The sequence below is a fragment of the Bos grunniens genome, chromosome 12 (assembly GCF_055505025.1).
Source record: "Bos grunniens cultivar Pamir isolate PY7600 chromosome 12, Bosgru_T2T1.0, whole genome shotgun sequence".
NCBI lineage: Eukaryota > Metazoa > Chordata > Mammalia > Artiodactyla > Bovidae > Bos > Bos grunniens.
Window position 1 is genome coordinate 32618517 of NC_141176.1, and position 14308 is coordinate 32632824.

At 39.2% G+C, this 14308-nt stretch overlaps 1 protein-coding gene across 1 annotated transcript in view; it reads left to right on the forward strand.

The window, feature by feature from the left end:
* LNX2 (ligand of numb-protein X 2) overlaps window positions 1-14308 on the forward strand; it is an 89528-nt gene that overhangs the window by 66819 nt on the left and 8401 nt on the right. Inside the window, exons 7-8 of the mRNA XM_086329609.1 lie at window positions 1653-1830; window positions 7335-7566. Of these exons, the coding sequence (XP_086185735.1) occupies window positions 1653-1830; window positions 7335-7566 (410 nt within the window). The remainder of the gene's footprint in view (window positions 1-1652; window positions 1831-7334; window positions 7567-14308) is intronic.

The window sequence follows — 14308 nt, forward strand, 5'->3', positions numbered from 1 at the left end:
CCTTTAAACAGGCTTAAGACATTTCCAAGTTTTCTATTAGGTCATAACATTTTCTAGGAGTGCTAGCCAGTTCTTGCAAGTAGCTCCCTTAAATAAAATTTCAAGAGTTATATGTGTTCTAGGATCAGAGAAAGGGAGATGGGCCTGCAGTTTCAGGGGCTGGATTAACAGATAGGTACATGTCAGTGCTTTCAAATCATGTCAATAAAGGAGTGCTACAGTTCTGTAACCATAAACTCATATTTCTATTGTTGATATTGTTAATAATGTTAATTCTTACCTGCATTTTCTCATAGTTGCTAAATGTTGGAAACCTTCTTATGTTAGCTTTCCCTGTGGGATAGTAGTGGTGTGGTGTGGTGTGGGCACACACAAACATATGTATACGGAGTGCATCATATTATGTGCACATGTTCAAATATTTGCATCTGCTCAAATCCCTGTGCAGAGACTTAAAGAGCTGTATGATTTGGGACAAGTTACAAGAGCTGAGCTGTTTCCTCATCTATAAAAGTGGGGTGGGGGGGCAACAGTACACTTACTTTGAAGACCACAGTGAAGATTAAATTAAATAATGTATATAGCGCTTCCCTGGTGGCTCAGTGGTAAAGAATCCGCCTGCTAATGCAGGAGAGACGGGTTTGATCCCTGATCTGAGAAGATCCCATGTGCCACTAAGCCCATGCACCACAACTGTTGAGCCTGTCTAGGGCCTGTGCCCTGCAACAAGAGAAACCACCACAATGAGAAGCTCCTGCACCATAATGAAGAGTAGCCTCCACTTGCCACAACTAAAGAAAAGCCTGTGTAGCAATGAAGACCCAGCACAGCCAAAAACAAGTAAACTTAAACAATAATGCATAAAATCCATGAGCTTTGCACACAGTAAGTCTTCAATATTGTTTTAATATTCCTGTTATATATATGTACCTTGATTTTATTGAATTCTATTTTCAAAAGAAAATTGGTTATCAAGAGTATCTCAGTAATAAGTAACAGTAACAGATGTCAATAAAAATAGCTTTTCCTTGAGAATATAGTTCGTTGGGGATTTATTTCCCTGTCATTAACTTCAAAAATTCAATTATTTTATATCCTTTTAGTTTTTCATAAAAGGTTTGAAGGTATATTTGCATCTGCTTCATGACTGAGTGCTCTGATAACCTTTGTTAGTCAGAATCAGAAGATAAGTATGTAGCTTTTTTGGTTTTGGCAGTTAGTAAAATCCACACTTTAATACTACTGTCAACTTTTCTCTCAAAGAATATAAGAGAAAAATGGAAGTAAAATTAATTGGCTTCTCTTCAGGATCTTAAAATTCAAGTTCATTATTTACTTTTGTAGATTGATCCGACCTGGGAGCTCATGGTAACTATATATAAATGATGACCTTGTTTTACTTGGACTTGCCTGTGTCAGCAGCCCTGAGTGTTTCAGTTCCATGTACAGTCATGTGAAGAGACAGTAGTCCAGAGTTTGCCATTGTGATCCACAGGGTTCCTGTGCCTGTGAAGAACAGTGTATTAAATTTCAATGCTATAGTGATTTTTTTTAATGTCTTTATAATTGCCACATAAATTTTTACTTCAGCTGTCTTTACTTTGCCTATATATATTATTTATTATCCAGTAAGTTTTTCCTCTCACATTTAGGATCTTGCCCAGTGTGTAACATGCCAAGAAAAACACATTACTATAAAGAAAGAACCACATGAGTCCCTTGGGATGACAGTAGCTGGAGGCCGAGGAAGTAAGAGTGGGGAACTGCCCATCTTTGTGACCAGTGTGCCACCTCATGGCTGCCTTGCACGTGATGGCAGAATCAAGAGAGGTAAGCTAGGGGCTTGGACAGTTTCACCACATCTCTCAAACTCAGCTTGCATTCTTACAAATAAAGTATATCTAACAAAGGTTTCTGTTAAGCATAGCTTCTTAAAATATCCCTTGCATCAAGAATCTCTGGCCTCCAGGATCTAATGCCTGATGATCTGAGATGGAACTGATGTAATAATAGAAATAAAGTGCATAATAAATGTAATGTGCTTGAATCATCCCAAACCATCCCCCGCCCCCAATCCCAGTGGAAAAACTGTCTTGCGTGAAACTGGTCCCTGGTGTCAGAAAGACTGGGGACCACTGCTTTACGTATGGAAGCATAAGGCCTCTATAAGGTTAGAAAAATTCCTAATGTAAAGGGAAATTGCTGGAGCTTAATAATGGTTCTGTTACTTTCTAACAGTTACTTAGACTGTTGGGTTACTTTATGTTGGAAAAGATCCTCTAAGAGATTTATGTTCCCAGCATTATGGCAGACTAGATACTTGGAAAGATTATCTCTCTTGATTTTACTAACTGCCAGCAGAAATACACTTGCTGACTATCAAAGTGTCTGAGTGGGAGGAAGCTCACAGAAGAGGTCGAGCAGAAGATAAACTTAATAAAAAGGTAGTGGTTTTAGGGATTAATTCATTCACAATTTCACAACCCCTATCAATACTACTAAAGAAGGAAATGGCAACCCACTCCAATATTCTTGCCTGGAAAATCCCATTGACAGGAGGAGCCTATAGTCCATGAGGGTCACAAGATTTCAACATGACTTAGCAACTAAACAACAGTCAATACTATATAATTTGTATGGGGGGTAGTAGTTGTAAAAATAGCATTCTCAATATATTTGGTTTGTTTCATATGGAAAAGTAAATCTTAAAAGCTATTTTCCAAAAGTGAAGTTGGAGCCCTACCTTACACCATATATAAAAATTAACTGATCCAAGACCTAAATGTAAGAGGTGAAACTTTTAGAAGAAAACCATCAGGATGGGGAACACATGTATACTAATTAAATTTAAAAAAAAAAAAAAAAAGAAAACCAAATGTAAATCCTCATGGCTTTGATTAGGCAGTAGATTAACAATGGTTATCTTAGATATGATACCAAAAACACAAGCAGTTAAAACAAAAACAGTAGAAAAGATCAATGAAACTAAAAGCTTGTTCTTTGAAAATATGAACAAAATTGATAAACTTTTTTCCAGGCTCAGCAGGAAAAAATGGAGAGGGCCTAAATCAGTAAAATTAGAAATGAGAAAGAAGTTAACAGCCAACACCACAGATATACAAATACAAAGGACTTTAGAGACTACACTAGCAACTATAAGCCAATACAATGGACAATCTAGGAGAAATGGACAAATTTTTAAGAGAAGTACAATTTCCTAAGACTGAAACAGGATGATATAGAAAATATGAACAGACTGATTACAGGTACTGAAATTGAATGTCAGAAAAAAAACTCCCAATAAATAAGTCTGTTACCAAGACTTTAGACAAGAGTTAGCACCTGTTCTTCAGAAATTATTACAAATAACTGCAGAGGAAGAAACACTCCCAAACTCAGTGTAGCCATTGTCACCCTGATACTAAAACCAGACAAAAATACCACAAAAAAATAAAAATTAAAGACCAGTACCACTAATGAACATAGATTCAAAAGTCCTCAACAACATATTAGCAAATTGAACCCAACAATACATTTAAAGAATCATATACCATGATCAAGTGAGATTTATCCCAGGGGTACAAGGATTTTTCAATATCTGCAAATCAGGTTGATAAACATTAACAAATTGAAGGATAGAAACTATATGATTATTTCAGTAAATGTAGAACAAGCTTTTGACAAAATGCAACACCCATTTATGATAAAAAAAACTTTCCAGAAAATGAGCATAGAGGGAACCTACCTCAACATAATAAAGACCATGTGTGACAGACCCAGAGCTAACAAATTCAGTGGTGAAAAGCTGGAAGCATTCTGTCTAAAACTAGGAACAAGACATGGTTGTCCACTCTTACCATTTTTATTGAATATAGTTTTGAAAGTCCAGGCTACAACAGTCTGATAGAAGGACTCTAAATTGGAAAAAAAGTAAAACTGTCACTTTTTGCAGATGACATATTAATATTTAGAAAGTCCAAAACATGCTACCAGAAAACTACTGGAGTAGTTTTCAGTGAATTCAGTAAAGTAGCAGGATACAAAATTAGTGCACAGAAATCTGTTGCAATTCTATACACTAACAATGAAAGATAAAGAATAAAATACCCAAGAATAAACCTACCTAACAAGTTTCCCTGGTAGCTCAGACAGTAAAGAATCTTCCTGCAATGCAGGAGGCCAGGATTCAATCCCTGGGTTGGGAATATCCCCTAGAAAAGGAAATGGCAACCCACTCCAGTATTCTTGCTTGGGAAATCACATGGACAGAGAAGGTTGGCACACTACAGTCCGTGGGATGATAAAGAGTCAGACATGACTGAGTGAATAACACTTTCACTGTTCAAGGAGTCAAAACACCTGTACTCTAAAAGCTATAAGATGCTGATGACAGAAATAAAAAATGAGACAGACAGAGAGATGGATACCATGTTCTTTGATTGGAAGAATCAGTATTGTCAAAAGGAGTTTGTTTATTTTCAGATTCAGTGCAATTCCTATCAGATTACCAATGGCATTTTTCACAGAACTAGAAAAAAAACTAAAAGTTTGGAAACACAAAATATCTGAAATAGCTAAAGCAACCTTGAGAAAAAAGCAGAGCTGGAGGAATCAGGCTGCCTGAACTCAGACTATACTACAAAGGTACAGTAATCAAAACAGTATGACACTGGCACAGAAGAGAAATATATCAATGAAACAGGACAGCCCAGAAATAAATGCTATAGTCAATTAATTACACACCTATAGTCAGTTACAAAGGAGGGAAAAATATACACTGGAGAAAAGACAGTCTCATCAGTAAGTGGTACTTGGAAAACTGGACAGCTACATGTAAAAGAATGAATTGAGAACATTCTCTAACACCATATATAGAAATAAACTCAAAATGAGTTAAAGACTAAATGTAAGACTGGATACTATAAAACTCCTAGAGGAAAACGTAGGCAGAACACTGATGAAAACTGAAGCAATGTCTGGATCCATCTCCTGCAGTAATGGTAATAAAGACAATTGAGATCTAATTAAACTTAAAAGATTTGCACACCAAAGGAAACCATAAACGAAACAGAAAGACTACCTACAGAATGGGAGGAAATATTTGCAAACGATGCAGCCAACAAGGGGTTAATCTCCAAAATATACAAACAGCTCAGATATCAAAAACTAAACAACAAAACGATCAAAAAACAGGCAGATGATAATCTAAACATATTTCTCCAAAGAAGACATTAGATGACCAAAAGGCATGTGAAAAGATGCTCAAGATCTATGTATTTATATACATATATATAAAACTGAATCACTGCTGTACACCTGAAACTAACATGACATTGTAAATCAACTAAAAATCTAAAACAGTAAACTGAACTTTATCAAAATCACAGATTTTTGTGCTGCAAAGGATACATCATTAAAGGGAAAAAACAACCCACAGAATCAGAGAAAATATCTATAAATTATGTATCTGATGAAGGGCTTGTATCTAGAGTACTTATAGAACCTTTATAACTCAATAATAAGAGATAAACCAATATTAAAATGGGTAAAGGATCTGAATAGTCATTACTCCCAAGAAGATACACAAATGGCCAATAATCATTTGAAAAGATGCTCAGTGACACTAGTTATTAGGGAAATGCAAATTCATCACTAGGATGAATATAGTTTAAAAAGACAATAACAAACATTGGCAAGGATGTAGAGAAACTGACTTATAATTTGCCAGCAAGAATACAGAATGGTACGATTGTTTTGTAAAACAGTTTAGCAGTTCTTTCAAAAGTTAAACAGTTCTCATATGACCCAGCAATTCCATTCCTAGAAAAATGAAAACATATGTTCACAAAAAACTTGTACATGAAGGTTTATAGCAGTACTTTCCATAATAGCCAAAAAGTAAAAACATCCCAAATGTCCATTTACTAGTGAATGGATGAAGAGAATGTGATTCATGCATACAATGGAATATTAATTAGCCATAAAAAAGAATGATGTATTCCCACATTCTACTGTACAGTAGAAATGAATCTTGGAAACATGCTAAGTAAAAGAAGCCAGTCACAAAAGACTACATGATTCCATATATATGAAATATCCAAATTATATTTATATGTCTATATATCTATCTTTAGAGATAGAAAATAGATTAGTAGTTGTTTAAGATTAGTGGTATAGGGTTTTGGAGGTGGTAATAAAAATGTTCTAAAAATGACATGTGATTGTTGTACATCTCTGACTATAAAACCATAAAATCACAGACTTTAATTGAATGGTATATGAATTATATCTTTATAAGGCTGTTTTTGTAAAGTTATTCATTCTGTTGTGGAATTTGAGGTAATTTTATTTATATATATATATTTAATTTTCTACAAAGAGAATGTTTGCTTTAATGAATTAGGAGAGGATTACTCTGGACTTTCTTAGTACAAATGTTTGTGCTTCTTATTAAAACTAATCCTTTCCTTCCTAACCTTTTATATAAGCTGCATTGCTCTTTTTCATTATATTACTCAGCCTAGCAACAGACACTGTTTTTCTTCCTCAAGCAGGACATGTTCGAATCATGAATTTCATTTGTGTTGGCCCAAGGATACCCTCTCTACATACTCTGATAGGTTTGCACTGCGTGAGCTATGTAGAACTGTCTAGATGTATAAAACTGTATAAATATAAACTGCTGCCGCTGCTGCTGCTAAGTCACTTCAGTCGTGTCCGACTCTGTGTGACCCCGTAGACGGCAGCCCACCAGGCTCCCCCGTCCCTGGGATTCTCCAGGCAAGAACACTGGAGTGGGTTGCCATTTCCTTCTCCAATACATGAAAGTGAAAAGTGAAAGGGAAGTCACTCAGTCGTGTCTGACTCTTCGCGATCCTATGGACTGCAGCCCACCAGGCTCCTCTGTCCATGGGATTTTCCAGGCAAGAGTACTGGAGTGGGGTGCCATCGCCTAGAATGTATTAAAAATCCATTTCTAGGGCAAAAGATCAAATCATTTTCTTAATTGGAAGGAACTGTAGATAGAGAAATGACAGTGTCCAGGGCCTGTCCGCTGCTACACCAGCACTGACGATGTGAACCCGACTGAATCCCACAGCCACAACTTTTCCTGTATATTACTACATTTAAAAAAAAAAAATTGAATTGTTTGGGAGTGTTCTCTGTGAACTGGATTTTTCCTCAGTATTCTAGAATTACAAAGAAGAGAAAAATGGTCTCTTATCTCATCAGAGATTTTGGACCTAACCTTTGTTGATTAGTTTAAAGATAACAGGATTCATAGGGAAGTAACCACTTGGTAACTCATTTTCCTTGTTTCTTCATTTGAACAGGTGACATCTTGTTGAACATCAATGGCATTGATTTGACCAATTTAAGCCACAGTGAGGCTGTGGCAATGCTGAAAGCCAGTGCCACATCCCCCACAGTGGCCCTGAAAGCACTGGAGGTGCAGGTGGTGGAGGAGGCTGCCCAGGGCCTGGACGAGCCACTCAGCACCGTCAGCGAGAACGAGTACGACGCTAGCTGGTCCCCGTCGTGGGTCATGTGGCTCGGGCTGCCCAGGTGCTGAGGCTTTTCTGTTCTTTTATGGAAAATTGTCATTACAGCCTTTATTAGGGTGTAGCACAGCAAAGTTAATGAGGAAGGAAAGAGGCTTTAGTTAGATAAAAGTAACAACCCACTCCAGTGTTCTTGTCTAGAGAATCCTGTGGACAGGGGAGCCTGGAGGGCTGCCATCTATGGGGTCTCACAGAGTCGGACATGACTGAAGTGACTTAGCATGCATGCATTGGAGAAGAAAATGGCAACCCACTCCAGTATTTTTGCCTGGAGAATCCCAGGGACGGAGGAGCCTGGTGGGCTGCCAGCTGTGGGGTCGCATGCATGCGTTGGAGAAGGAAATGGCAACCCACTCCAGTATTCTTGCCTGGAGAATCCCAGGGACAGAGGAGCCTGGTGGGCTGCCGTCTATGGGGTTGCACAGAGTCAAACACGACTGAAGCGACTTAGCAGCAGCAGCAGCTACGACTTCAAATCAGGTCAGTTTTTCTTCGTGCTTTGTGACCCCATGGTTTGTAGACCAGGCTCCTCTGTCCATGGGATTTCCCAGGTAAGAATAATGGAGTGGGTTGCTATTTCCTTCTCCAGGGAAACTTCTCGACCCTGGGAACAAACCCATGTCTCCTGCATTGGTAGGCAGATTCTTTACCACTGAGCCACCTGGGAAGCCCCCAGTTTTTCTTAGATTATTAGAGTCAAAAAGGTAAATTTAACAATAAGAACTAAGCTGAAGAGATTTACATATGCTTATAAAAATGACCCCTACTAGAGGTTCCCACGTGGGCCACCATGAGAGTGGGCATTCGGTCTCCTGCTGAGAAGACTGTCCTTTACCAGCCTTACTCTGACACTGCTGGGAGGTGCTGACACGTGCTACTAGAGGCCCCCACGTGGGCTGCCGTGAGAGTGGGCGTTCATTCTCCTTGCTCAGAAGACTGTCCTTTACCTTCACTCTGACATATGCTGAGACTCAGGTGTAGTCTCCACTGGGAAAACCAGGTCAAAGTGTCTTCCTGTCCCAGAGCTGTTCTAAAAGCCCTTTCTTAATCCTTTTAACTCTTCCTTAAAAGGAATATAAAACTGAGTTTTTATTGGACATAGAGAGACTGTAGGCCAAGTCACTGATGTTCACTAGTACGTGCTCTTAACCCCTGTTAGAAAGAGGTCATGGCTTTTGACCAGCTGACCAGCCAGGACATTCTTCAGCTGGTTAGTATCTGGTCATGAGACGTTTGGGACCTCCAGACCATGGCTGTGTGGTTTGGTACTGAGGCAGGGAGGATGCCCATTATATTATCATCTTCTTTTCCAGCTCAGTTTAGATTCTTACTGTAGAGAAGAATACTGAAATTGAACTATGACAGAACATTCTTCTAACCCAGTGTGAAAATGATTGATTCTTTAAGCAGTAAGAATGTACCAGTTTCTGAGCCATCTGGTTTCATTTGGAATAAATTACTAATAGCATTTATATGGTGCTGTATGGTTTATAAAGTATTTTCACATAAAGAATAACAGAAAAAAGTAAGAACATTATTGAACTTAGTTAATTTAATTTGCTGACTTGTCCTCTTGGTTAAAAGGATAAGACGGGGAAAAGAAAGCCCAAAATTGTAATAGAATTACTGTCACAGGGACCTATAGGGCTTTTGTGGAGAAAGATTTTTTTTTTTACAACAGAGATGATTAACTGCTTCATAGGTTTATTTCAAGCACCAAAAGTGATCTTTCTGCCCATTAAAAAGTCAACATAGCTATAATGCTTTTCAATTCCTACAGACATGCCATCTAAGTTGTGAGATGTTGGCCCTGAGAAGGAGCCTAACTGATTATAAACACTCATCCCAAAAGTCTTTGTGTGAAGTTGCGCCCTCACGCTGAGCAGTTCCGCACAGGTACCTCTGCCTCTGGTCAGGACAGGACCAGTGAAGTCCTGAAGAAACACCCCTGCTACTTGTAGCTCCCCTTTTCTGTTATCCCAGGCTAGTTTTGGGGTCAGCACTTCTTCCTGTGTTCAGAGCATTTTCTGATGTGCCAGGAACAGTAACAAAGATTTTAGGTGAGAAATACACAATATAGTACAAGGCAATAAACAGATTCAATGCAATGTCTATAAGTGGCATTTTTCACAGAACTAGAACAAAAAGTTTTAAAATTCGTATGGAAGCACAAAGGCCTCAAATAGAGCAATCCTGAGAACGAAAAACAGATAAGTGGTCAAGATGGTGGAGTAGAAGGACCTGAAGCTCAGTTTCTCCCACAAACATATCAAAAATGCATCTGCACATGGAATGAGTCTTACAGAGTGCCTGCTGGATGCTGGCAGACGACTTCAGAGAGCTGAAAGGGCAAAGAGAATCTTGGGCTTCAGAAATGAGACCCGGGAGAGGACTGGGGTTGGCTGTGCAGAAACAGTCGGGGAGTGGTGGGCATCTGCTGCGACTACAGAGGGTGTACACGGAGGACGGCTGGCCACCCTTGAGACCAGGTGCCAGTGTCTGGGGATGTGCAAGGCGAGGAGCAGGACCCACCGTTTTCCCCATATGCATACTCACAGAGGGCAGGACACAGCCTGCACAGGATCCAGGAGCCGCCATGAGCCACCACTGCTGCCTGCCCAGACACCAGGAGGGTCACAGTTGCTGCCATCTCCTTCTTGGACTCCAGGTGTGGTCACAAGACACCATCATGTGAGCCACCACCCGCCCAGATGCCAGAAACAGCCACAAACCACCATCGCTGCTCCCCTGGGACTCCAAGAGTGGTCTCGAGCTGCCTCCACACCCACCATGTGCTCTGGGGGTGTTCCCAAACCACCCCTGCCACCAGAAACTCCAGGAGCAGGCCAGCCACTGCATCTGTACACACCCATCAAGGGGACTTGACCGGCACACACTGAGGAGAGGCGGCAGGCATTCATGCTAAAGACAGCCCTCGCACCAAATATATTAAACCTTCACAAGTGACACAGGGATGCCCCTTCATATAAATAGCCCCCCAAGACCACAGTTTCTCCTAAACTCAGAATGAGAGAAATAGAAGTAAAATAAAGCAGAGGAACCGTTTCCCGTTAAAAGGCCAAGCGAATTCCCCTGAAAGAACAGTGAAAGACCTCTTCAGTCTTATAGACACCAGTTTTAAAAAGGAGATGATGAAAATATTGAAGGAATTAAGAAAGGCTATGGACAGAAATGCAGAGTAAAAATGAACTAGAAATATAAAGAAAAACCAAGAAAAATAAGAAAGCTCATTTGCAGAGACAAAAGCTGAGCTGAAGGCAATGAATAGCAGAATGAATAATGCAGAAGAATGAATAAATGGCCTGGAAGAATGAATAATGGAAATCACCCAGTCAGGACAGCAGAGAGCCAAGTTGGGGGGAGGGGGGCATGGAGTGAAAGCAATAGAGTGCCATGGAGTAATATAAAGTGTGCCAGTCTACTCATAGTAGGGACTCTGGTAGGGGAAGAAAGAAAATGAAATCAAAATGTATTTGAAGAAATTATGGCTGAAAATATCCCAAACCTAAAGAAGGAAATAGATACTCAGGTTCAGGGATCACAGAGGGTTGCAAACAATCTAAACCCAAACAGACCTACACCAAGACGTAGTATAATACAAATGACAGAAGTTAAAGATTGGATCCTAAAGGCAGCAAGAGAAAAAGTTGATTACAAGGGAACCCCCACAAGGCTATCAACTGACTTCTCTGCAGGAATGGCAGCAGGCAAGGTAGTGGCAAGATAAATTCAAAAGTCCTGAAAAGAGAAAACTATACCACCCAGGATGCTCTCCCCAGGAAGATTATCATTTAGAACAGAGGGAGAGAAAGGATTTCTCATACAAGCAAAAACTAAAGAATACGGCAATACTAAACATATCCGAAACTCCAATACTTTGGCCACCTGATGCAAAAAACTGACTCACTGGAAAAGACCCTGATGCTGGGAAAGATTGAATGCAGGAGGAGAAGGTGATGACAGAGGATGAGATGGTTGGATGGCATCACCGACTCGATGGACATGAGTTTGAGCAAGCTCCAGGAGTTGGTGATGGACAGGGAAGCCTAGCGTGCTACAGTCCATGGGGTTGCAAAGAGTTGGACACGACTGAGCGACCGAACTGAAAACATATCTGAAAGGAAAGATCGAAAGGTCTTCTCTAAATAGAAAAAAAAAGTAACAATCTACAGGGAAGAGAAAATCATAAGTGGAAAATAAATCACTTATATAAGCCAGTACACAGATTAACATATCATTGACCAGAGACATATGTTTTTAGAGAGTAATACAATTAATGTGCTCAGTTGTGTCCAACTTTCTGTGGCCTCTTGGACTGTAGCCTGCAAGGCTCCTCTGTCCATGGAATTTTCCAGGAAAATTTATTGGAGTGGGTTGCCATTCCTTCTCCAGGAGATCTTCCTGACCCAAGGATCGAACCCACTCCTCATGTCTCCTGAAATGGCAGGCAGATCCTTTCAAAACTGATGCATCACGAAATTTTGTGTTTCTAAAAGAACCCCCCTCAAAGATCCACTTTGTTTACTATCATGGAAGATAAAAGAACATATTCTAGAAGAAATACCACCCATAGGACAAAAAAAAAAAAAAAAAAAAGCCACCAGAAAGTGTAGCATCTGCTCTTCCAGGGAAAAGCACAGTGAAACACTATGTTTTTGTAATAGATGTTGTGATCCCCTGAACAGAGGAATCCGCCACACTGCCTGCCATGCTTTAATGAAATACTAGAATGCTTTACAGTAGGACATGTACAAAGTTTCAAATAAATACATTAAGTGCAAAAAAAGTTGCTGATACGATTTGAGTTTACTCAAATGCAGGTGTTTCAATATTCACTTACATAACAAATTGCCAGCACAGGTGTTAAATTTCTGCAAAGAACCCCCCCAGTCGAAAATATGTTAAAAAAAAGAAATAAAAAATAATTCCATGAAAGTGATGACCACACTGAACAACAAAAGAATGAACACGAAGATATAAAAGAGGTCATCAAAATTATATAAAATGTGGGGGAGGAGAGTAATTAAATGTAGATTTTTTTTTCCCCTCTAAAATGAATTTGAGGCTGTATGACTACCAGTCTAAGGCAAATAGATACAGGAAATGGGTAACATACTTGAAAAAAGATAACCACAAATCAAAAATATAAAATAGATTGACAGAAACCAGAAAGAAGAGAATGTAAATATAATACAAAAGAAAATCAAACCACAAAAGGAAAAACAAAAAGAAAAAACAAGGGACAAAGAAGAAATATAAAATCAATGGGAAAACAAAGTTTAAGATGACAATAAATAAATATATACTACAATAAATATTATGTCTACTACTGTGGACAAGAATCCCTTAGAAGAAATGGAGTAGCTGTCATAGTCAACAAAAGAGTCCAAAATGCAGTACTTGGGTGCAGTCTCAAAAAATGACAGAATGATCTCTGCTCGTTTCCAAGGCAAACCATTCAGTATCACAGTAATCCCAGTCTGTGCACCAACCACTAATGTCAAAAAAGTTGAACTTGGACAGTTCTATAATGACCTTTTAGAACACCAAAAAAAAAAAAATCAAAAACGATGTCCTTTTCATCATAGGAGATTGGAATGCAAAAGTTGGAAGTCAAGGGGTGCCTGGAGTAATAGGCAAGTTTGGCCTTGGAGTAAAAAATGAAGCAGGGCAAAGGCTAACAGAGTTTTGCCAAGAGAACGCACTGGTCATAGCAAACACCCTCTTCCATCTACACAAGAGATGACTGTACACATGGACATCACCAGATAGTCAATACCGAAATCAGATCGATTATATTCTTTGCAGCCAAAGGTGGAGACACTCTGTAGAGTCAGCAAAAACAAGACCAGGAGCTTACTGTGGTTCAGATCATAAATTCCTTATCGACAAATTCAGGTTTAATTTAAAGAAAGTAGGGAAAACCACTAGGCCATTCAGGGATGACCTAAATCAAATCCCTTATGATTATACAGTGGAAGTGACAAATAGATTCAAGGGATTAGATCTGATAGAGTGCCAGAAGAACTATGGACAGAGGTTCATAACATTGTACAGGAGGCAGTGATCAAAACCATTCCCAAGAAAAAGAAATGCAAAAAGCTAAAATGGTTGGTTGAGGAGGCCTTACAGATAGCTGAGAAAAGAAGAGAAGCGAAAGACAAAAGAGAAAAGGAAAGATATATCCATCTGAATGCAGAGTTCCAGAGAATAACGAGAGATAAGAAAATCTTCTTAAGTGAACTTTGCAAAGAAATAGAGAAAAACAATAGAAAGGGAAAGACTAGAGATCTCTTCAGGAAAATTGGAACTATCAAGGGAATATTTTGACCAAAGATGGGCACAATAAAGGACAGAAACGATATGGACCTAACAGAAGCAGAAAATACTAAGAAGAGGTGGCAAGAATACATAGAGAACTGTACAAAAAATATCATAATGACCCAGATAACCATGATGGCGTGATCACTCACCTAGAACCAGACATCCTGGAGTATGAAGTCAAGTGGACCTTAGTAAACATTACTAAGAACAAAGCTAGTGAAGGTGATGGAATTCTAGCTGAGCTATTTCAAACCCTTAAAGATGATGCTGTTAAAGTGCTGTGTTTAATATGCCAACAAATTTGGAAAACTCAGCAGTGACCACAGGATTGGAAAAGGTCAATTTTCATTCCAGTCCCAAAGAAGGGCAATGCCAAAGAATGTTCAAACTACCGCACAATT